General features: G+C 39.7%; 1 protein-coding gene across 2 annotated transcripts in view; it reads left to right on the plus strand.

Moving 5' to 3' along the window:
• Positions 1-20,808, plus strand: part of NR5A2 (nuclear receptor subfamily 5 group A member 2) — a gene marked incomplete at its 5' end in the record, with an annotated part of 93,079 nt that extends 72,271 nt beyond the window's left edge. For both annotated transcript variants that reach the window (XM_082003113.1, XM_082003114.1), the window contains one exon: positions 20,537-20,808. In XM_082003113.1, the coding sequence (XP_081859239.1) occupies positions 20,537-20,784 (248 nt within the window). In that variant the 3' untranslated portion in view covers positions 20,785-20,808. The remainder of the gene's footprint in view (positions 1-20,536) is intronic.
• Positions 20,809-25,912: the final 5,104 nt, after the last annotated feature.

Raw genomic sequence — 25,912 nt, forward strand, 5'->3', positions numbered from 1 at the left:
TAGACAAGAACCAATTCATGCCGGATTATAGACACCTAAGTGTAATACAGACATGAAGGCAAAACCTAGCAAATTTTGGCATGTAGATCTTTATTGCAGCCTTTCTAATAATCATATTGTACTTTCAAGAAATATGGATCTGCCTTTTATACTCTCTGTTTAAAAAGACTGCACTAAGTCTTTAAAGCACAGTCCACTAAACACGGGGACTTACTAAAAACAAGAATTAGCCAAAAAGCTTCTTCCTCCCATCATTCTGATATTTTAATATCAGAATAAAACTAGCAGGTAATGGGCTCAAAACACAAGAGTTCGTTCTTAAACACAGCATATTATCCAGCTCTGGCAAGAGCTTGCCCAAGATGTAGAGGATGCCGAAAATTTTTGTGGTTACTGAAGTCACCTAGAGAACTTAACAGAAGAAAAATCCATTGAAAGCTATGAAATACAAAAAACTACTTCTGGCTGTTGCTGACCTCCAGCTGCCAGAGCCTGAGCGACTGCTGCTGGGCGGTAGCGCTGCATGCTTTTTTTCTTCTTACATTGTTCCCTAGGGCATCTGCTCCTGGTCACTGTCAAAGATGGGACAGTGGTCTAGATGATCCAGAGTGCCAGCATTCTCATGGTCTCATTGGGTAGATGAGCCACTTGTAGTTTTTCAGGGACTCTCTTCTCCTTCCTGTGAAATGGGCCCAGTAGATCTGTGGCAGGATACCAAGAAGCTCACAGATGATGCTCCTTTGCCTTCACAAAGCACCCAGCCCCAGGATCTGAAGTAGTTGCTGTGAATTTGAAGCAAACAGTATCATGTGAAACTCTTCCTCAGCAAGCCAAGGCAACCTGGTAATGGAGCACTTATCCAGGGATGGGCTTGTCATCACAAATGCGTTCACTTCTTACTCGTAGTGACACACAGTGCTTAGGGTTTAATGCAGTCATCTTCAAAACGGTCACTCTAGCTGGTTTACTTCTTGTGGTTTGTAAATATATACGTTATTTATAACGCACATTTATAACTGGGCTGTTATTACGAGGTGGTTTTATTAAATCCATTGGCAGTTTTCTTATACTCATCCATTCTGTTACCCCAGTGGACTTGTAAGGTGGCACCTGGTAAACACCCGTAAGCAAGCAGCTGAGGGGTTCTGTACGATTAGCATTCAGCCATGGCCTTCAGGCTTCCCCACATTATACTGGAATTTAGAAAAGGACTTACTGCACATGTGTCAAATTCAGGCTCATATCTCAACCCTAATGTCTAACTACAGTAAGCATCGGAGGATAATACTGGCAAAGAAACATTTCCTAAACTTTATGTAATCATTTGGAATTCAGGAAGGATCGATTAGTATTCGGGAGATGTGACTGCTCAATATTTATACCACAGAGACTTGGCAGAAGCAAATAATGGTACATAAAGCTGATGCTTGTCTTAATTAAATGCAGTATAATAGGTGTTGGAGATTTTTTTTTCTTAGAGAAGAAAGCAGTTTAGCAACGACCAGATATAACTCATTCTGAAGTTCAGAGTTTAAAACTAATCAATATGTATTTATAACAAGGGAGGGACTGAACATAATTTATTATTAGCTGACAGCTGACTAATATATAAAACCAAGATTTATTTCAGTACAGTTTTCTACATACTAATTTCTGGCAAAATATTTGCCCCCTTTGATTCTTAATTATTTTTTGCTGTCCTAACAGTATTTCAAATAGACTTTTTGAAATTAACGTTTCATCTGCAGATAGGCTGGGAATGAAAGCAGAGAACATCGAAGGAGACATCTAGCTGGGACAATACTGTCACTGTGACCAACTTAGTAACTTTTCCTAATTTTATGGCAGGTGATATTTTAAAATGTTCCTTTAAAGTATACAATCTACATATGTGATGATGAACAGGTTCGACTGGCAGACAATGCACAGAGGACAGGCACGATTCCAGCACACTTACAGCCCAGGCTCGTCTCAAATGTCACAGCAAAAAGTTTTGAGAGGGAATACGAAGGAGGTGGATAAACAGAGCTGGCATATTAGGCATGAGAGTCAGAGCAGAGAAAGCAGAAAAGTATTGGGTCTGGAAAGGTGGCAAGCGGAAAATGAAGACGGCATTGCAAGCCAGTCAGAGGCAGGAGATGACCTTGTGACACTGAATGACTGATGGTAGGTAAGGAAGGAACAGCTACAAGACCTTGAAAGTGAACACAATTTATATCTGATGTAGGAGGGAAAAGGGAAGATGCAAAAAGATAGAGAAGCAACGAGCTCGGAAGGGTGTCTTGGCAGCACTATTTGCCAAGGCCATAGGAAGAAATGCTGCAGTAATTGAGATGTAATACGATGAGGTAACATGGTATTTGTTAAAAATTTAATCTAGTAAACAACGGCTCCTGTGCACATCCCATGGAAGTCAATGAGAACACATTTGCAGGATTAGCTATGTAATATTAGTTTGAGATTAATTACATTAGAAATAGACAAATTTAAAGGTGCAGAACTCCGTCTTTTTGAAGACCCCATTTCTGCGTATAATGGAGGCTCTATTTCTTGGAATCTAAAATCAAGATGAGTGCTTCTCTAAATTATTATGGTACAGCTCAATCAAAAGTTATAGACTTGGTGTCCAAATGCTGGATGGAGATCTATCGCCTGTATTGAGCAGAAAGCTGAAGGAGGTAATGATGATGATTACACAGGTCCTTTCTTGTCCCCAAACCAGTGAAAGTAAATTTCATAAACAGGAAGTTTAAATTTATTGTGAGTCTCCTAATTTCACAGTTTTTACAAACTTTTCTCCATTTGCCAATTTCAAATTTGATAACTTCTAACGTGAGCAGTTATCAGCAATCTTACATAGTCCCTTGCTGTTGCATGTCCCACATTGCCTTGGAAACTAGGGGTAAATCTCTTTTTAGAGATGATGAGGGCCAGGAGAACAGTTAAATAGCCAGTCTGCTTCTGGAACATTTAACTCTTCTCTATGTGTCAAGCAAAGCAGCCAGGCTAACTCCACTCTGCCACCAGAAGAGCTATTCCACTTCTCTGCTTTAATCCTCTGGGAAAGTAAAGCAAATGAATATGGACAAAACCTCATTTCAGAATCATCTCATGAGGGACGTTCTCCTTTCATGGAGCCAGCATTGCCCAACGGAGACATCAACCCCCCTCTCTAATTCTGCTTCTGACTCCACTGCTGACTACGGGGCTTTGAAGTCTCTTAAATGATACCTCAACTACCCTGTCCGGTAAATGAAAACAATAGTGATCTATCTTTGTAAATAGTGGTGAAATCCAGAGTATTAAAGATACTATGTAAGGTACAACCAAATTGAAACAACATCGTTGGAAATCTCTACAGATACAGTAACAAAGACTACCTTTTAACATAAAACGAATCCCATTTAAAATATCTTGAATAGATTTGGAGAAAATTTACTCAACATGAAAGTAGTTCCTTGCTGTATTTTCATATTACAGACTAAAACTTTGCAATAAAATTTGAAAAATCGCCTTTTGAGAGGCTACTTTTAGAAGTGAATTTTATTATCTTACCACATGCAGGAAAAAATGGATTTTATTTTGCCCTGTTCTTTTATTTCTCTGCTTTTTCTGATTTCTTTATAGAGAAACAAAAGCAAAGACATATCTGTCAAAACCCATAGCAAAACTAAACTATTAAAAATCAGTGCTTAAATTTCTTACAAATGCTAAATGATGATGTATGGAGTGACGACTTTGATAAACAACCATTTGCTCCTGAGAACACTTTTTCAGTGAGCTGACAGGTTTTAGTCCAGCTTCCCATGCAGGTTCCACACATCGTGCAGGCAGTATGAAAGAAACTAGGACAATGTCTCTTCTACAGGTATCTATCCTAATGAAATCTCCAATCAATTATTTTTGTGAAAAACACCCACATAATATAAAAAGAATAAAATACAAACGCTGGGGCTACAGGGTATAGTTAAGAATTAAACCAGTATTTTTAATAAATAAATATTTAATCATTCATCTCAGCCCTGAGTGTAGGAGTCACAAATGATAAACTTCTTGCAGGAATTCCAGAGATGACCTTCTGTTTCATGGCTGATTGAGTTTTTTGAATAAACTACACTAAATTATAGAGGAAATTTAATAATCACTGTTGATTTGTCCTGGTTTTATTCCATAAAATGCAATGAATGTTGCAAATTCATCTCTTATGTAACTGTTGGGTACAATGGCATTATTTGAGGCATGAATCTGATCCAATTTGATCATTACTGGTTTATGTTGTCTGCTTGTCTGACAGCTGCAAGCCATGGAAAAAAAAAAGATTAACCGTCTTCCGCAAGTACTTTTTCTGTTCATGTTGTTTTTTTTCTAAAATGCATATTTTAGAAGGTTTTGAAATAACAATAGGATTAGATGCTTCAGAGAAAATTAGGTCATATATTTGTTAGATACAAATCTTGCAAATAATTAGAAACGTGGGTATCAAGCAATATTTGTATTCTGTACTGCTGCCTTTGTGTGGAGACAGCGGGGATTTCAGAATAACCCAATCAGTGTGCTTTGCACTTTTTCCCTCTCTAATATGTTTACAGAATACGAGTAAATATGGCTTTTAAACAGCCCTTGTAAGGGGCAAAAAATTACCTGCACATAACCCCCATTTACATGTCTCTCTGCTTTTGGAATACTTTTACAATTTCTGTCCCACTTTTAATATACTTTTTAGATGTTTAAGGTGCAAGTTTGAATGTATTATATATGTAACATAGGAAGTATGGGATTATACAGAATTCTTTTAGCTGCTATTGGCAGAAGTTTAACATCAGCAGCTGCTTTTGTTAGCCAAGCTTCCCGGCATCACATGGGAATAAATGGCTTAAGGTATAGGTAAATCAACAAATATCCTTAATCTTGGAGCCAGTAAGACCACACTATAGTTTTAATTTAAACATGTGCTTAAATGATTCACTGTATGAGGAACACGCTAAAGGAATATAATGGCTAAATTCACTTTGCAGTTACAACAGACAACTTATTAAATACTTTTTATACCAGAATGTACAGACTAAAAACTGCTCCTCATGTATTTCTAGTTAAACACAAACATTGCAGAGGCTGTTACCTGAAAGTTTATATATGGGTGGACTGCTGGCCATTTATTGGAGACGCACCGTAGACTATGCCAAATTCCCCTCCTTCTCTTATTCCTTTGCTGCTTGTGCAAGATTGGACGCTGGAAGAGAAACAAAAGTTTGTCAAAGGTTTCTCAAAAGGCTGTCTCCGAGGGAGTTAAAATAGAGAGGCAAAATATTGTAAAGAAACAATGAAAAGAAGTAGAAGGAGAATTAAACAGGAGGCCAGGGGGAATGAAAGGATCTGCAAGAGTGATGGGAGAAGAGTGGCAGATCAGAGGATATCTGGGCAGAGAGGAGGCCAGGAGCGGTTCATGAAAACGAAGGACAGCAGTGATGTGGATCAGAGGAACAGAGAGAGACCAGAGGGCTTGAGATAGAAAGAAGTCAAGAAAACAGGGGGAAAAGGCCAGGAAGGAAAGAGAAACCATGGAACTGTGATCAAAGCCAAGCCAGAGGTGGAGAGGGAGGAAATAGAAGCAAACAGGAAAGAAACAATGAAGGAAAATTCAGAAACAAACTTTATGGCCCAGCCTTGAACGCAGCTGTGATCATGAATCGGGAGGCAGAAGGGGACTGTGCAGAAACACTCTTTCCCAAGCTCATGGCTTGGAGTGTGTCCCAATGACTTCTGGCAGGAAAGGGGAGGGGGGTGAAAACTGCAACTCCTTAGGCCCTGGCAAAGCTGCTACTGAGATCAGGTGAACCTCTCAGAGCAGGGGCTCCCTGTATTGCTCTGGCCCCGTGCAGAGCTATCAAGCATGGGACAAACTGAAAGAGTAAGCCCCAGAACAGTCCGTGTGGCTTGCAAAAGTGTAACCTGTGCATGGCCATCCTCCTAAGGACATTTTAAGAATTCTTCTTTATAAGATTATTCAAAGATCAATACGGAAAATCCTACATTTAACATCATCTCCAGTACCGGGAGGATTTGATGTGTATTATAAACATATTGCACAATACCTCTGCTTGCCAGGCGAAGGGAAGCCTCATCTAAAGAAAAAGATTTCAACATCAGAATGGGGAATGACACTAAAACAGCATCTCTCCTGTCTCCCAGCACCCAAAATTGTCACAGAGATCAAGGAACTGCTCAGGTCAAGACAGACAATGCTATCTAGTCTTTCACTGGGGGAAAATCCAGTCTAAGCAGAATAAATGATACAGACTGTTATTCAAGCCCAGTCTGAGGCAGGTTGGATGGCTGGTAGCTTGAGAACGTCCTTTCTTCCTGTCTAAGTCCATCTCTTCTGGGAGACATTTGGCTTTAGAGAACGGAGTCACCAGCAAGGTTGAAAAGGACAGGTATCAGACTCACTAGCCCTTAAAGAAGTGCTGGAAAACAACACTGCACACTGAAAATATTCTTCCAGAGAGGAACATGGCTAAGAGGTTACAGTGGGAGCGGTGTCATCTAGGCTGCACACTGTGCTCCAGCTGGCCTGCTCTTACCTGTGTTTCTTCCTCCCTTTCTGTTTTGAGACTGGGGAAAAAAGACCCTTACAGTTAATTAAAACCATAGATAAAGCTACCAGAGACGAGCCAGGGAGTAAAGAGGGAACAAAGCAATTAAGAACATTCCTGCTAAAAATTCACTAGGCATACTGTAAAATTCAGAGATCGCTGTGCCCCTCAAAAATGCAGCAGAGAGAAGCAGACACTTAAAATCGCTTTCAATTACTTACGTGCCTTTGGCTGCCTTTCAGGATGCCGTGGAACTGGAAACAGCCATGGTAAATGTATTTTCTCTGCATTTGCCTTTCTTGACAAAACAGCTCCAATATTTTGATCTCAAGAATAATCAGCTTTTTTGTGTTTCCTTTTCAACTAACTGCAGACTTTTGCAAGTTAAAAATTAATGACAGCTTCTCTTTTTTTTTAAAAAAAAAAACAAAAACCTTCTGTGCTCTTTTCTGGGAAAAAAAAAAAAAATATTTTTCCTACAACCTTTAAGTGTTAGTCTAAATGGCATTCAAACCACTCTTTCTCCCTCTTCCTGCAGTAACACACAAAACAAATTCCACCACCACAAAACAACCAGGCTCGTGGAAACCATTATTTTGAAGATGAAACATTGTGTTGTGTCCTTTACCACTATTACGGGCAGTCAGTCTGTTAGAACATATTGGGCGATTATAGGCCAGTCTTTTCAGAGAAAGCCATGGGTTTCAAGTTAGCAGTAACCATCTATCAATTCTTGAGATTATGCCATGATTTACTGTCACAGCATCATGTATTCTCTGATTTTCTGCCTCCTGTGAAACATCGTGCTTTCCTTTTCTATTGATGTATCAACTATAATAGTTACAAGCAGCTACAGAAAAATCAATAGCGAACTTTCATTACTGTGCACATAAAGAGTACCATGCTGTGAGAGCACCTAGCTGTTAAATAGTCACCAGCAGTAAGGTCCACTACAAATGTCTGTTATTTTGGTCTAAATGAAGAATGTCTGAATTTGAAACATCAAATATCTAGGATTTTTGACACCAGTGGCTTCTATGTCAAGGCTTTCTAGTACGTGATTTTTTTTTTCCAGGTATCAGGCTTGATTTGTCTTTTCTGTACTGGGATCTGTGTGGTTTTTTTAAACCTGAAGCTGACACAGGAAATTAATATCAAAATAAATAAAGTATCGCCAGGCTGTGCTCAGCTGTAATCTCATTAAGTTTGGTTGGACAGAAGTGGTAAGAACTGTGTTAATCTTTGTTGAACTGGTCTATATCTTACTAGTCAAAGTAAGCTGACTTTGATTAAGGTGAACAGACCAATAATCTCTGTGTAACAACACAGATAGAACAGAGGTGAAAGAGCTACTACAGTGTTACTGCAGATGCAGAAGTGCTCCTGGGACCGTGCATCAGGAAAAGCACCGAGCTGCTTTTCAATGCACGGTTTGAAAAAAAAGAGTATAATTTTTGGTTTAAATATATTTATTTGCCTCTGGGAACACATTGACTTCCAATTAGTAAATGTAAACAAAGAACGGCAAGAGCAACAGCAAACGTGCGAGTGTATTGCCTCGACCACGTCCAGGGCCCTGGCATTTCAGGCCATTTCTCCTGCAGGCGTGGGGGCAGTTCTGCCACCGGAGTTCGTGGCTCCTTCGGCGTGTTGAGACTCTGGTGACTGACGGCTCTGCGTGCGCCGTTTGTTGCTGACCGCCTTCGATTTGAAAGGCTCTGCATTTCTCTCAGACTAAAGCACGAGGACACACACGTGTACTCACATGAATTGTATCCTGCCAAACGCGTATCCCGCTGCCTGCTGTTGGCCACAAGGTTACAGGAAAGCACTGTTTCTTGGCCTGGACATAACTTTCAGGAAAATTAACCTTTAAAGAAATCCAAATTGCTTTTACAATTTTCATAGTACCAACTCACATAACTTTTATGATAAAATGAAAACCAGAACAGAAATTGCATTCCAAATGGCAATTCACAGTCCTGTCTAAAAAAAATACCTACAGGTGGGGAAACACCCCTGCTTTGAAGAGTACAGCGAGATCTAGCTAGAACTGACAATCGAGAGAGTGTTGATTTAGGTGGAGGTGGATCTAGAATTAAAAATCCTTCCAGATCCTAAGCAATAAATGCAAAATCCACAGTCTAATTCTATAAAGCATTGAGGGACTTGGCAGAGCATCACCAGGACACTAAGGGTATATATGTCACCGGTGGGGTGAGCTTGGCCAGGCCAGGGCAAACCCCGGTTTGGAGGAGGCTGAGCTCCCGCATGTTCCCGAGCCCGTCTGCAGAGCTTCACAGCAGTCACTGTGCAGTGCCAGAGGCGCGCTCGCTTCCTTCATCTGGCATGTGGCATCAGGGGACCAAAAAGTACCTCTGCCCTTCTGCAGGGAACACAAGATTTTTGGCACCATGTTAGGGGCAGCTCCAGCCAGAGACTAACTGGGATCTGGAGCGCCTTAATTCGTGCTCCTCATGCTAAACTTATGACTACATTGCCTATGGAAACATCTCATCCATATCCGACTATTCAAGTCTGAGCTGAGCAGTGAGCACAAATCTGGAGTTTACCTGATGTATCTCTGCTGTTCCTTACTGAGAAATTGAAATGTTAAAAACGTGCTGAGGCAGTACCTTACCTGAGAGCCTCCAGTCATTTCTGATCAGGGCTTTCTGTCACGAAATCAGAGGTAGCTGAGAAATAATATTCTCCAAGAGCCTCATATTTGAAATGCAGGTGTAAGTATTTCCTCTGTTCCACGCTTCTCTACTCTGCCAGCTTAACTGGGGAGTAACCAGGTTCCCAGAGGGACTTTCAGGCAGGCTTTTCTTCATATTTGTATGTTTAAAAGCGTAAGCAATGAGGATGAAGAACAGTGGTACACACATCGGTCTGCGGGAAAAAGAGCCCAAAGGGTGACGCACATCCGGGTGCCTCTCCAGTGATTCCTGCGTGTCGCACTCACGCTTGCAGAGTGCCAGCGTAGCTGCAGATGTCCCCACTTGGGCTTCTGTCACTCTCGTTTGCCAAACCACTTCCACAAGTAAGCGCAGACATATGTCACAGTCAAAAAATGAAATTTGCGACTTTGACTCGGATCAACAGGCAATGTCAGAAACAATATGCTTTGAAATCGTGCAGCAGAAAATTACTTAACCTTAGTTGTCTTTACAGTCCATGAAAGCAAGACTGAGAGTAGAGGAGAACAAAGTGTTTCCTTTTCCCACCACCTAGCAGGAGGTCTGGTGGCCCGGGCCAGCCAGGGCGACGGGCGGACTGGGCAGGAGCCCCGTCTCAGGGCCACCAGCTCTGCTGTCGCTCGTGAGGAGCACCAGTGCATTTAAGCAAATTGATGGGCTGCTGCAGGCGGGCGGGCAATGATTTGATGACTGATACACACATGCATATGATGGCACCAAACTCATCGCCACTTTTTAGCTAAGCCAGCAAATTTTTGTCAATGGTAATTTGATAGGGAATTGAAACAGCATCTGAGAGACAACGGCTTCACTGTACCATCAACGGCCTCATGAGCTGTCTGCAGTTACATTTACATAGTAAATAACTGTAACTGCCCAGAGTCTAGCTCTTCTAAATAACAACAGTAAAATTCAAATGTTTGGCTAATAGGAGTCACATATTTGAGTCTACTGTAGTTCTACCGTAGTGCTTTCAGCACTGAACAATTAAATGAATGCTTAATATTATTTCAACATAACTATATAAGAAAATAGTTCTTTTACTGATTTCCACTTCCTATATCTTACAGAGGCAGAGGTGACTATCTTTTTTGTGCTCTTTCTAAACCAGAATCGGCTTCGACTGATACAACTCAGTTCAGGGGAAAAACACTCTGTTAGTGCAAATAATGGCACATAAAACTAGTAAGATCGTGTCCTTAAAAGTCTCAAAAAAGAAGAAAAATAGGTTTTTGAAATCAGTGTCTGAAAGATGATTGATTGATTGTCTCACACTAAGCCTTGTCTCAGCGCAAAAGACTCAAAACTCTGAATTATTTGTCAGTTACGTTGACAAAGTCATAGCAGAGTATTGTGCCTCTTAGATCAGCGTATCACTAAAACACCTTTGCTTAGCTATAGCTCCTTCTTTTAAAGAGACTATATTGTAATAATTTTTGCTCCTGTGTGATTTTGGATATAAACAAAAAGATAAAGTCAATCAAAATTCACCAAGTAATAAAAAAGTGGTATGAATTTCTACCCTTATCTGGAAACCACTCTAACGATATAACTGGCTGGTCTAATATTTTTAACCAAGTTCTTAAAAGTTTGAAATATAATAATTAAATGCAAATACAGTCCTGATCCCGAAGACCAGAAGAATGCCTTTAAGCTAGTATTTATAACAAGAGCTATTTGACTGAGCTCTCTTGTAAATTTTATCATACCTGCGGCAGTTTTCCTCAGTCGATTAGCTGGAAAGCTGAATATATCCCTGAGGCAAACCAGACATCTAGTACAGGCTAAATTCAACTACTGGAGCTTAAATTTGGCTTAATATATCCCCACTTGGATCTGCCTGTTTAATTCTCTTTCATATGATAACGTTGGTTTATTCATAGTCTGGACTTGCCACCTGAACAAACTCTACCTCATACCTTATTCTAATGGAATAAGAAAACTTTGCAAAAACCACAAAAGTTCCTGACTGAAAATCAAATGCAAATTTGGGATTAAAAACTGTTTTGTAAAGTGACTACAAGATTAGTACAGAGAAGTTTTTCCCCAAAAGGAGTACTGCTTTTTATGATCATGCATTTTTTATAATCTGCAGAGACAGATGGGCTTTATAAAAGGATACAGCCTGATACTCAAAAGGGTTTCAGTGGCAGCTGCACTTCTGTGTTTTAACCTCAGTAGAAATTTATATTCCATATTTTTCCAGAAAATATTTATATTTCTTCTTTTAGGACTATATCACCCCTTGGTGTAGTTCCAGTGGCAGCAGTAGAAATACCTCTGAGATGAACCTGATCCATTATTCCTATTTTAAACAGTACTTGAGTAGTAGAAGAGGGATAGAAAGGGAAAGGATAGATAATGTGCAAGCTTCTCATGAGTGCAATAAATCCAATCATTCAGAAAAGCTGCAAATGTCTAAACAAAAGCAGAGCAAATATTTTCTAGATAAAAGCAAATCTTTCTAAAATTTTCATTTCTTTTTCTCCTAAACATTCAGCAGCTTCTCAGCTAAATAATAGATTGTTTCTTGCTCCTCTCTACATTATACCATACTGTCTATTATTGCAAGTTGCATATAACACTCTTTCTGCCTCAGTTCATAACTTCAGGGATTTTGTATGATGTCCCTATCACCATTCCCAGGAACTTCATAAATATTTATGCTATCTTAAACTATTCACACCCTACAAATTGTAGACATTGACAGACAGTTCCCTTAAAACACCAGCAATCCTGTATTGTGCATGTGCTATTGGAGACTAAAATTATGTTTTAGAAATTAACCTGGAAAACCATTTGGTTCAATAAATTTACTATTTATTCTAAATTTTTTAACTCTCATAAGAACCCTAGTTTCTGCTTTTATCAAATGTGGTACTTTTTTCTGGTAACTGTTAAGTGTGATATAAACTAGTGCTATGGCTGTAGAGTTGTCTGCATTTAAGCATATATATTTTTTGAAGCCTGCTGATAGCATGGCAATTAGCATACTAGTTTTCTTATCTACACTTATTCCAACTGAATATTCAGAAGACAAACATTTCTAGCCCAGACATATAATATGAACCTGGGATTAGGTGAGGAGTTAGGAAAAATGAGTTTTGACTCATGTTCTTTCTCAGTTTATCTCCGAGACCTTCGCTAAATCACTTCTGCCCCAGTTTATCAACGTGTGCCGGCATACAAATATGACCATGGCTCCACAGGATAGTGGTTACACAATTTTTTCCTGGAAAAGAGAGACATAGATTGAGACATTTTTTCTAGGATTTATCTGTCATTTACCTTAAGTGGTCACTAGGTCAAATATAGAAACAAACCTGGAAGGAGGAACCAGAAACCCACATCAGTCCAGGCAGGTTCCCTCACCACCAGCCTACAAAGGCAGGCTATAAGTTTGGGCTTAAATCACCTAGGGTTATTTTTTCCAGTGCAGCAGCAGAGCTTCAACCCAGAGACTGGAGCACACCTTCACTCGGAGCAGCCTGTAGCTAGCAATAGCTAAGACTATTGGTAGGACCCTGGTATGGTGAGAGAATTCAGTTGTTTAGGGAATTTCCTTGAAGACACAACAGAGCAAGTGCTCTTCAAATTCCTGTTCCTCTGTCATGTCTTCAAAGAAAGAAGCAGCTACTCTCTTATGTGGAACCTAATCCTATCAGCGAACGCTAAGCATGGATTAAAATACCTACGGAATAAGCCTTTAGGCAACAGACAGGCTGCCCTCAGTCCCCGACGAGCAAGAGACAAGCAACACATTGCACTGCTCACCCAAAGCAGGAGCAGGTCTGGGACATCAGCAGGAGCATAACTCCAGGCCTGAGAAGGTGAAAGCAAGCGAGGTGGTAACGGGGGCTTAGGCATGGCTAAGACGAAGCGCCAGCAGTGGAACCACTGCTTGGGACTTGGCGCCTGTGGTCTGTTCCGGCATCTTCTGGGCTGGGCCATAGTTTCATGAGCCGGCTATCGCAACTGGCTCTCCATATCCCTGGCTGTGTGGCTGTACCTGGCTATGCTTTTCCTTCACGAGTCTCAGTGAGAAACACCAGACTTGATTTAAGGGTGGAGCTGGCTGTGGACTTTGGGCCAGGACTTGTGAGCAGCTCTTTCTCCGAAGAGGCCTGGCAGGATCTTGTTTTATTGTGTTTCAATGACCACCATATCACGTATGCCTCATTTGCAGGTAGTAAGGATGTTGGCTCCTGGGGTGCCAGGATGAGAAGCAGGCGGAGATTTTGTTTAACTTTCAAGTCAGTAAATTCAGCTTGAGCTGTTGAAAGTCAAGCTATTTTATTTTCCTGAGTGATGAATAATTTAGTAATTACACCAGTCAAAGGATCACATTAGGCTTTGCCCTTTGTTTTTACTGAGACTGCAAGAAAAGAAACAAATGAAATTTAGTAACATAATTTCACAGTTGCACAAGGAAAGGAATTCAGCGTATTTCCCCATATCTCCCTTTCCATTGCAGAGCTAACAGTAGCAAAAGCAATTATAAAATTCTTCACAAAAGTCAGTAATACAGTAATAATTTCAGTTTTTAATAGAAACTAGGAGATCATATTCTCAGTAAGAATCTGTCATTTTACAACCTTTTTGGAATAGAAAAATACGCTTCGATATTTTAAATAACACTAGAAAGAAGCCTATGACTATAAAACAATACGAAAATATGTTTTAGTTGAGTCTGTGTTGTTCTGAAACAAACCAAAGTTCCACCAAGACTGAATACTGAGGGGATGAAATAGGATTCAGACTAAGAATTACAGCTTGTTCTCTCATGAGCATCTTCTTATCACTTTAAAAATATATATAATTTTGCCCAGTACTTCAGTATGAATGAAATATATTGTTATAGAAGAAATTAATCAAGATTTTCAAAACAATGTGCCCATTATCTGCTGTTATGTTCAATGGAAAATGAAAATTACTTTATGACCCTAATAAACAGTCGGAGAGCGATTGTTGCACTGTTACAGATAGCTTAACCACTGCCAAAAAAGAACCCTTTTAAAGACAGGAAAAGTTTTCTACACCTTCGCTTTGGACTTAGGAGTCTTAAGAAAATAAAAGTGGCTTCTGTTGTTATAATGTAAAGGTTTTTCAAGGTTTGGAAACTGCTAAATAAAGCACCTTACCACTGATTAACACACACATCTATCAAAAATTGTTTCCCCGTGACTTCTAAGTAAATAATATTCAGCACAACCCTGCTGTAATAAAACTGAGGGGAATTTTGCAGTAAGGAGCTTATCTTTACCATAAATCTTCCTTCATTATAGCATTTTGTCTGTCAAGAAGGCTTAGCTATAGAATGGCATACATCTGCCTTTGTGACAGATGTGCTATATGGAACTGCTGTTGTTGCCATTAGTTTCAATGAAGGAGAATTGTGGGTAATTTTCAGAGATTGGCACTTTATCAACCATTACGACTCTTGCCCTCAAAGAATTTATCAAATGTCAAAATCTACCTGTGTTTTAAGTCCCATAACCCGGAGGGCTTGCAAGGTTAGCAGGAAGTGGGCAAGAGACTAGGGAAAAACTATGGTTAAATACAGGAAGGTTTGGTAACACCACCTCCGTCCTGGGTAGTCCCCTCCTCTGAAATTTTCTGGAGGAAAAACCTTCCCGAGAGTTAACATATTCCATCTTCAAGGTCAAATGGGAATTAGCCTCACAGCAAAGCCCCTGACAGGAACCCCGACTTCGGGCTGAGGAGGCACGTTTTATCCTTCCCTGATAAAACAGCATCTTTCTAAACGGAGGCAATGCTGCTCATTAGGCCATGCAGTCGGGCCGGAAAGAACGGACAAACCTCTCTGAGGATGAGCCTGAAGGCCATCCTGGCCAAAAATACCATCACTAGAGTTCAGAAGACATCATATTTTACTTACATGTTTAACAGTCATTCCGAAGAGCTACTAAGCTTTGGGACCGGTTGGGTTTTAATATAGTCCTTAAGTGATGGGGCTTGTCAGCCCATTCAGGGTGAGGAAGCTCAACTCTGGGCTGGTATCAAGTCCTATTTAACTGCTTTGGGAAATATTTATGCTGCTCCTAAGGAGTTAGTATTTTTCAAATGTAAATCTCTCATTCTGTTTAATTTCTCTTTTTAAAATTCCCAGACCAAGGGAAGATCTCTACAGATTAGTAGCCCACCACATCTTCAGTATTTCATGTTTGGAATATGAGAGGGAGAAACTCTCTCTGAAACCTAAATATTTTCCCCCTCTAAAGACCAGACCCATTTTTGGGGAAAATATGCAAAGTGCTCTCCTCAGGCTGAATGTTGTATGCAGTTTCAGCTTAATGCACAGCTTCATAGCAGCTATAGAAAATAATCAAACTGGGGAGATTTCTGGGAATACTGGCAGATCTTTACAGTGACTGCAGAGCAGATCCTGACACACTATAATACTGTTTTTGTCTTAATTGTCAAAAGTAAGCTATAGAGAACAAAAATTCTTTGTTTGACAGAAAAGCAATTGCTATTTCTTGTAAAACATATAATATATTCCAGAAGACCTAAGGGTTTACTTTCCAATAAGGATAGAAAAAGATGTGCGCCCCACTGTGAGCTCACAGTAAGGCTGTTTCATGTAAAAAGTTGGTAATTAGTCCCTGAGTGAATAAAGTAGAAGAGATAAGAGACTGATACTTACTGTAGCAACACAAAACACTTTTTCTAGCTGCTAGGATTTAAAGGGTGTGTGGGTGGGAGGGGGGGACCTTTTCCTACTCATTTAATTTACAAGCATCTAAACCTTGGATAATGATTTCTTGCATTAAGCTTAAACATGTGTACTTTAAATTGTTACTAACCGATGTAAAGATTGGTAAGAGACATTCTAATTCTAAAAAGCAGACAGGAATGAAGAATTATATGAAAGCATAAAAGACTGTTGTGCTGTACACATCAGTGGCAGATTTCAGAACTCATTTTGTACCACCGCCTTCAGCAGACTTACACCAGCACTGCTTGATGTTTCACCAAGTTAACTCATTAGCGTTCAAACGATCTTTATCAAAAAGGAAATACTTGGAAAACTAAATCACATACCTTCAGCCAGAGTTACATAATAAGCACCAAGAACAAAAACAAACCCAGAGCACAGGAAAACCATCCACTTACAAACCCAAGTTATTACTTAATAACATTTGTATCATTATCAGCTAAATACCAGAAGTGAAAACAGTAATAGTGTTTTTTGTTCTACCTGCAGAACTTGGAGCCACTGGAAAGAACTTAATATTCACACGTTTTCCTCTGTTGTTATTCATCTTTATTAGAGCTAGAGTTTGCGATTCTCTCAAAAATAACTACGTAATTTATATTGCAACTATGTGTTCAGCAAACCTCTTCTTTAGCAAAATACAAAATATCATATGAGAGTTGAGAAATGACAGTGGAGCTTTACACAGTGCTCTCAGCACACATCCTTCAACTTCTCCCTCTCTGTTCAATTTGTCTCATTTGCTTTACTGCAGCATTTATTGTTAATATACATGAGATGAGAGCACTTATAAAAAGTCATATCCAAACATCTTTGTTACTTCATGAAGACTCACCCCAAAACACGTAACTGGTCATCAGGTTGCCTCTACATCCCCACTACTATGACTGCAGTCCTGGAGAGGTCTACACACAGACGAATTGCGTAGTGATGTCCTAAACTATAATCACGTGGACTATGAGTATTTGATTCAGTATAGAAACAGTCAGGAAGATTCTACATGTTTTCACTGCTTAACTAATAACATCTTGTTTACAAGCACTGAGCCTCACCACAAATATCAAGAATTTGTGTAGAGGAAATACATGAAAAGTATTTCTTCAGGCTGGATATGGTATAGAAGCCCCAGAGCTACTTTTAGTTTACTGTTAGTGTTAATTGGATTTGTTTTCACATCTGACTTCAGTGCTTATGTCGCCACATATGAGTATTTAAAGAACTGTCCACTGAGATGAGGGATAAAAAACCAACACCGACCTTCTTCCCCTGTAGTTCTGCAACATCCATGCAACTCAGCCAGGCCACGTAGCTGACGAGCGTATAGGAACACCTATAAAACACACAGGTACACCTACTGCCAGAAGCCACCGATCCTGTATATGAGGGTAATACCACATAAAATGTTATGCTTCCTTTTGACTTGGAATAGAATATCAATACAGCTGAAGACAGGATGCATACATGCATAAAACATACATCGAATTCACCAATTTTGCAGGAAAACACAGAAAATTTGCAATTCTCAGATTTCGTTTCTTCTTATCTTTGTAAAAATTGATTTTGTGATGTTGCCAATAAAAATATATTCCATGCAGTAATATTTAGAAAGAGAGCTAAAACGAGAATGAACCTGGTTTTCCAAGAAGTCAGCACAACTTAATCTCAGAGTATGATTCAAAACAGGCTGCAACAGAAAGATGCCGTTGGAATTTAAAGGCTGAATCACCTAACAGTTTCTAAAGCTTCCTGACATTTAAAGTTATTTTTAACAGGGGGGAAAAAAATTGAAATACTGATTCCAAAATCATTATAGATTTTATCTTGCCGTTTAACACAGTTTAATCTCCAGCATAGTCCTGTTTTCTGTAGGAATTTCTTATGTTCTAACAATTCATTCATGATTGCATTTTGCATCTGAAAGCGACCTATTTTAAATTATTGTGATAGTTGATACTCTTCCTTTCTTAACTTCATAAAAATATGCTTAGAACACCCAATTTTTAATCCAGATTGCACTCGCTACAAAATACCTTGGGAGTTTTATGGAGGTTTGTAAAAAAATAAACAGCTCTATCTTGTGTGAGAAAATGTTCAGTGTAATGCACGAAAACATGATTATCCAAAGATCTCCAGAGAAACTGGCAAAAAGACTTTGGATACATGAGTATGAATAGCTAAGAGACCAGGCATAGCAACTTTGAAGTTTCCAGTTCTCCTCACTATGGATAACGCAAAGTTCAGATGACTCTTGTCAGACAGCCGTCACAATGTCAGTATTGTTGTCGAGTTCCTTAAGCCAGCTAGCAAAATTCAGACAGAGGTCACAGAATCATTAAGGTTGGAAAAGACCTTTAAGATCATCAAATCCAACCATCGACCCAACACCACCATGCCCACTAAACCATGTCCTGGAGTGCCACGTCCACATGTTCTTTGAATACTTCCAGTGATGGTGACTCCACCACCTCCCTGGGCAGCCTCTTCCAATGTTTGACCACTCTCTCAGTAAAGACATTTCTAATATCCAATCTAAACCTCCCCTGGCGCAACTTGAGGCCATTTCCTCTCATTCTATCGCTGGTTACTTGGGAGAAGAGACCAACACCCACCTCGCCACAACCCCCTTTCGGGTAGTTGTAGAGAGCGATGAGGTCTCCCCTCAGCCTCCTCTTCTCCAGACTGAACAACCCCAGTTCCCTCAGCCGCTCCTTCTAAGACTTGTGCTCCAGACCCCTCACCAGCTTCGTTGCCCTTCTTTGGACACGCTCCAGCAATAAAATGTCCTTCTTGTAGCAAGGGGCCCCAGTTCCCAAAACGAGCAGCACAAATCTGGGAGCCACTTGCTCCATTTCCACAGTGAAACTGGGACAGGAAAGAGGCCGGCAGTGACGGCCGCCGCAGGAAACGCTCACCCCAGCTCACGGGAGAGCAAACCTGCAGTGCAGCCAGCCACCAGCATGCCCGAGAGGTTCCTGCTCACAGGCTGTAACTCAGGCCCCGGAGGCTGCGTGTGCCACCCTGCGCTGCCGTTGGGATCCTGGGCAGCCTTCCTATCCTCCTGTCCTGAAGAAAATGTTTGCCCTCTCCAACCATTTCCCTCATGTTCCAGCACGCAGTTATGTGCGGGAACCAATATTTGCTCTATTTAAAGCTCTTCCAGAAGAAGGTGCAGCGAGACCCAATTTGCACAGCCTCCCAGGCTGCTGACGGCTTGGGGGACCAACGCGTGTTCCTGTTTTGCAAAGGAAACGCTCATTTCCGCTCCAATCAAAGGCTGGCATTCACAATGCCAAATTCCCCCTCTCCTGTGCTCCAAGAACATCCATAGAGGAGCAGATTTGTCTTTATTCAAAGTGACTTAGCAGCATAATTATGCTCAATATCACCGTGCTTTAGCATTACAAGAAACTCTGTTACAGTACTCCAGTGATGGTATAAATGATCAAACACCAACCAAAACAAGTTCTCCCAGCAAGTGCACTTTGATCACTTCACTCCGTCTGCACTATACCAGCATTCTAATTTGCAAGCTTTACAATAACTTCTGCATTCTCTAGACATGTCAAAAGACAATGCCATCAGAGTAATTTTTACACAGGGAAGCAAATAATGAGGAGTTAATATACTGGCATTTATATCTGACCAGAGTTTCCAGGGCTTGAACTTGCTGTATAGGAACAGAAGATAATCAAACAGAGGCAGAGTGAACAAACTGTACCTGCCCTACTGATGTAAATGCCCCTGTTGTCCAATACCCCGTCCCCCCCACCCCCCCAAAAAAATCAAAAATCAGTGTTGGATTTCAGAAACCATATTCAGGTTAAAGGGCACCATTCTTATCTGGTGTTCCACCCAAAGGACAATGATTTCATTTTATAAAGATCATTAGTCAGTGAAATATATATTTTAGAGAGTTTCTAGTAGGGAAGATTATTTTGGCAGTCACTGGAGTGTACCAGATGGTTCATTAACATAGGCTAGACAAGTCAAAGGCTTTCAGAATCATTTAGAAAATGTCAAACAGAAACAAGAACCCTGTCACTTTTTATTAGAATTAACTACATCATACCCTGGACACAGATTTCACCTTGGGTCAGAAAAATTAATACAGCATTATATGAATTGTGTAACATACTAGGTTAAAGATAGGGCTTCCTCTTGGGACTCATTTGCTAGCAATATATTATGGTCTTCTACTTTAGGAATCCTCAACCTTTCTTTTTGTAAGCTGTGAAAAGAGCTGACCTTGCTGAGACTCCATTGGTGTCTAATTGATTTGAGGTATATGCATAATTTCAACAAGACACTTCACTAAAGCTCTTTTGTGATCATTTTCCCAGGAAAGTTGGTAAAAGGGTTCACTGAATATTCAGCAGCTTTAAAGTATGCTTTTGTCAGGAGGAAAAAAAATACATCCATTTAGTGAAACACTGCCTTCATAAACAGGAATTAATATGCAACTGAATTGTTGTTTTTGTTTTTTTTTTTTAATTATCATTCAGATGTCAAAAATCTTGAGAACTTCCAGCTTGTGGAAGGTGTTCAGGAACAAGTGAATGCTGCTCTGCTGGACTACACAATGTGTAATTACCCACAGCAAACAGACAAATTTGGGCAGCTTCTCCTGCGACTACCAGAAATCCGGGCCATCAGTATGCAGGCCGAAGAATACCTCTACTACAAACACCTGAACGGGGATGTGCCATGTAATAACCTTCTCATTGAAATGCTGCATGCAAAGAGAGCATAAATTATACCCATTAGAGCTTCTGCTTTCAAGGAAAAAAAAAGATATATATATATTCTGAACTGCTCCAAGCAACACTAATTAAAACATGGTTTTAAGACTTTGCAAAATGGTATAATAATCAAATACTAATAGTAAATAAGTGATGTATCAGGGTATTTGTATTGCAAACTGTGAATCATATGCTACACATCCCCAAAGGAATCTATATAGGACTTCATACTGGAGTGAAGTGAACTTACCGAGTGGATACTATCACCAATGTCAACAAGAAGAAGGACAGAATGATTCTTGTATATTTATCTCTGCTGATTGCCACTATGAAGAAACTTAGGAGAAAAAAACCTGATCCGTATTATTGAGCTAAGGTAGCGGGGAGTTTCAGTGCACGAAATTCCTTCACCGTATAGCAGGACTTCTAAAACAGTTACAACAGATGCAAAACTGCATCTATAGCATTTTCTGTCATCCTTCCAAGGACCCAACACTTACTACTTCTGTGATAAATGATGTGGCATCCATTCAACAATCTGTAAGAGAGAGCTGGCGTAGGCCACGTGCCATGTAGTATCGCCACCAAATCCTAGGAGGCTGGTGTTGACTGTCGGGGTCTCAGGTCTGCAGACCGCTCATACGAAGAGTCTCTTACCCAGCGAGCTTGGCATTCTTACTGTGTTCTGAAGTTTGTTTTGTCATGTGTTCATGTTGTTCTCTCAGGCAGCATCCCTCTTCTACTGCTGTTACCAGATAGCTATTAAATAGCTAAGATAAATATTCCAAACCAAATTAGCCGGTTCAACGTATACTTAACTAGTGCAGTGGCTAAAATACGGCTCTGCTATATACTCATGGCCATTTCCAAGTAAAGGAAATGGAGATATTTTAGCCATCACAAGCCATAGCTTCTTTGACAAGCACACAAAAAGATTTTTCTAAGACATCAAATACTGATGTTAAAAAACTAAAACTTAAATTTAAAAAAATGCATCTAGTGATGCAAGAATAGACAAATGAATTATATGACCTGATGATGCCATGGAATTTATTAAGAAATTATCTTCAAAATTGCCCTTAATTAAGAAACTAAATTTCAACTGAAACATCCAATATCTAATGAAACTTTCTCTTTTTAAAGTTAGGTAATACACATCTACGCAAAGAAAGAGGAGTGATACTGCTATGTAGGCCAAAGTCTGCTGCAGAACAAATATTAGAGAAGAACAAACAATTCTCTCTCTGTCCAAATGAAGATATCAGTATTAACATGTAGTGCCACAGTTATAAGTCTTGCCTTATTTCATTATCCTTAAAGGTAACTGTGCAAGTGTGGATCAACATACATTTAAAATAAAGTATTAATCTCTAACATTAACAAAAAACATAGTGTTTACATTCTTTAGGTCCTGTGGGGAAAAAACTGTGATAGAATTGCAGAGCAGTGATTTCCTTATTATTTCTTTTAAATTGGTAATTATTTTACCAGTACTTAATTACTGTATGTCGTGAGACACTAAAATCAATAGGGGTATTTCATTTTTACTTTAATTTTTGAGATTATTGGCTGCACAATCACTTGTAGAAACTGTATAAAATCGTAATCCTTTAATTTTTTTCATGAAGATTGCTGGCTTTTGAATAGTTTATTTATATTGTATATGATAGTTTCCACTGTAGACAATTATGATGCTAATTTATTGTTCTTTGGTTTCATCTTTATATAAGATATAGCCGGAATGAAGAAGCCAAATATATGTGTTTACTGTAGCATGTCTTCAAGATAGTGGAACCTAGTTCAGGGACACACAAGGGTCTTTACAAATTAAAATCATTCACTTGATTGTAAATCTTCATAATCCTAAATGTAGTTTATTTAAATCTATTGTAAATTATGTGAGTTGCTTTTTCTGTCTCATGTGAACTTGAAAAGGTCTTTTCCAAACCATTCATACGTTGTATACCAAAGACATCAGTTATTACATCTGCATTAGTACAAAGCACATGATTTTAATGACCTGTATTAATCAGCTCTAATATTCTGTCCATGCACATAGGGTACAAACACAGCAAAGCCTAGTGTCTGCGACTCCTAGATGCCTGTCTCGTATCACAGAACACACGTACCATCATATGGACCAAAAGCAAACCAAGCACAGCTCCCTTAGTCATCCCATACAGCAGACATGCAAGTATTATTTAAATAACAGCCTTCTCCCTCAAACAAACTAAATTAACTGAACGTAAGATGTGGGTGGCATTTGATGGTTGCTGTGAAATACATATACCCACGTACAAGATAAGTATGGTCATTCCTTCCTTCTTAAAAGAAAAACAAAGCATAGTGCAAGTGTTTGCATTCTGGATTTTCTCTCTTTTTTTTTTTTTTCCCTGTTGAAATGCTACAGTGAATCTCACTGAATCTAAAAAAAAAAACAACTTAAAAAAGTGTTGCTAACTTTATCCACAACACCATTATCTATATACAGGACAAAAGAATTAAAATAAGGTCATAGAAGAAAAGTTTTTCACACCGTTCAATGGAACCAATTTCAGATCAACTAATATATATTTGCCCACATCTGTGGTTCTGAGAATCCCACTAGATTGCCCAAAGTATGCGAACAAAAAAACCCAACACCCCCCCACCAAACCCCACCAAAAAAAACCCCTCATGTTAATTGTTAACTACTTTGTAACCAGACATTTACTTCTGACTGCATTATTGATTACAGGACATATTAGTAAAAGCAGACTAAAATTCAAAGTGTTTGGCTTTGGCTGGTTTATTATAGTTGTTCTGTGTTTGTAAACAGACAATCTGTAAAGTCTGACTATTTGTATTACAGATGTTCTGCAGCTGCCTTGGATTTAAATCCATGCAACTCTTAGAATGTGCAGTGAGTTACTTGTTGAAGTTAAAGTTCTCTTACTGTATCGGTGAAATACATATTGTCATGTCAGTTCTTGCCAGGAGTTTCTCATCGCCAATGGAATTTATATTTTTTTTTCAGTATTTCAATAAATATTGATATGCCCGTGCTGATTACTTTATAATTGTCTTTATGATAACATAATTCCACTGCAATGAAGCACCAGTCAAAAAGGAGTGACTCAGACGAGGAGAGTAAAATGCAGGAGAAATGAGAGCGCCAAAGAGAATCTGATGTAGAGCAGAAGACACAAACATGGAGAGCGGCACCTTCAAAAGCTCAGACAGCGGTGGTGAAATTGCCTAGGCTGAAGCAAAATAAATACAGCTAAACAGACGAGAACAGCCGAATCTCTAATCAAAAAGGAATTTACTAATTAATACTTACAAATTAATAGATTTCATCTCATACTGCACATTTAATTTTTGCTTTGCGTGGTACACATAAAGAGTTAAGCAGCCAAAGCGTCAGAGGGGGAAGATGACAGAACAAAAGAAAATCAGGTAAGAGGATCCAGCGAAGCTCAGGATAACCCCCCAGCAAAGTAAATACGCGGCAGGGCCAGGGGCAAACCCACAGCTTCCAACACAACTGCCAGCGGGGCCTGCCAAGGAGGCAGATGTTACTGCTACTAGAGAAAAATATTTTCCTAAAGTTGCCCTTTGGCTCATCTGATTGCCGTTCCAAGAGCAGGAGGTGAAGTGGTCCAAGAGAGCTCGTCAGCAGTACCCCACTGTTTTGAGACCACGTCTGCTGCTTCCCCTGAACTGTCCGGTAGTTGAAAAGAGGCTGTTCTCCGAGGTGCCAAATGTAATGCTTCAAGGGGAAAAAACAGGGCTATAATTAGGTATTTACAAATCCTGCACTTGAACAAAACAAAGATGGTTCAGTGTTGCAATAAAACCAGAGTAAAACAAATAGGATTAGGTGCCTTACAAGTGAGAAAGGATTATTTTCACTTTTAGGAATCGTAACTGAAAACTGTGATTTTGCATAAGACCCAGGGGAGATTTCAGGGATGATATATTTTAGATCGTTTTCCTTACGAGATATATATTTTTGGGTGATATATTTAGTATATACACTACACATTTAAATTATGAGGGGATTTATTTTTAACTTGAGTTTGACACTGGTTGTGGAACAATCTGCTGTATGTTTTTATTGGAAACATGGGAAGAGTCAGTTCAATGTAACACAGGTCAAGTCAGTACAATACTTAGTGATCTTGACAATTTCCTGGAATGATGAATAACACTTTTTATTAACCCCTAATTTGAAGCCCATAGTCTAGATACATCACAGAAGTTCTGACAATATTTCTACCTCCTCCAATATAGTTGCTGTTGTTTTCCAGGGAAATTCTATATAGGTGCATCTGCTGCCCTCTGGAATTTGGAATAGCAGACAAAGAGCATTAAATTAATGCCAAGCCGAGAAAATTAGATACATTTTTAGGGTCATCAGATCCTAGAGCTATAAGCCTGTGATGCTGGCATGAGCCCAAATACTTCTGTACCAGTCCAGCCATTTCAATTGCATGTAAGCCTACAGAGAAAAGATTCATTTTCTAAGGGCAATTTGCCAACAATATGAAAAACCTCTGCAAAATGATAAAGGCAGAAGAGGGCCTGACCCTCAGACAGAGCACAGACGTGTCTACCCCCGTCCCAGTGGACCTAAGCTGAAAAAAGCAATACTAGAAGCTCCTTGATAGATATAGTCTGGTCCAGCACACATCAGCGGGACAAGGCAAAGCTTCCCTTCAGCAAACATGCTTTCCAAACCTCTTATTTTTGCACCTCTGCAGAACAAAACCCTCTCCAATTCATTGACAGTCTTGAAGTCTGACATGCGAGCTTGGACTTGCAATACTAGGCGAGCTCTCACCACTGCCCCAAGAAGATCCTGACCCCTATTTCCTATTCACTGTAACTTCCTTTAGTCCTAGATTAACTATCAGGCTTAGGGCAGTTTCTGCTACTTATGTCCTGCGCGCACCTAGTGGGTAATTCAGATGCAAAGTAAAGCAAGATGTGGGTGGAATGCAGACTCCTGAAGCTGTCTGGGTTCATGAGGGCTCAGCTGTAGTGGTCTGCCCTGGTAAGGACGACAGGTTTTAACAATCGTTAACAATAAAACACAGGGTGAAACAAACAGCAGAAAAAACTAGCACTGGAGTCACAATTTGGTCCACTCACATC

Source organism: Phaethon aethereus (genome assembly GCF_964289735.1).
Source record: "Phaethon aethereus genome assembly, chromosome: 8".
Lineage (NCBI taxonomy): Eukaryota > Metazoa > Chordata > Aves > Phaethontiformes > Phaethontidae > Phaethon > Phaethon aethereus.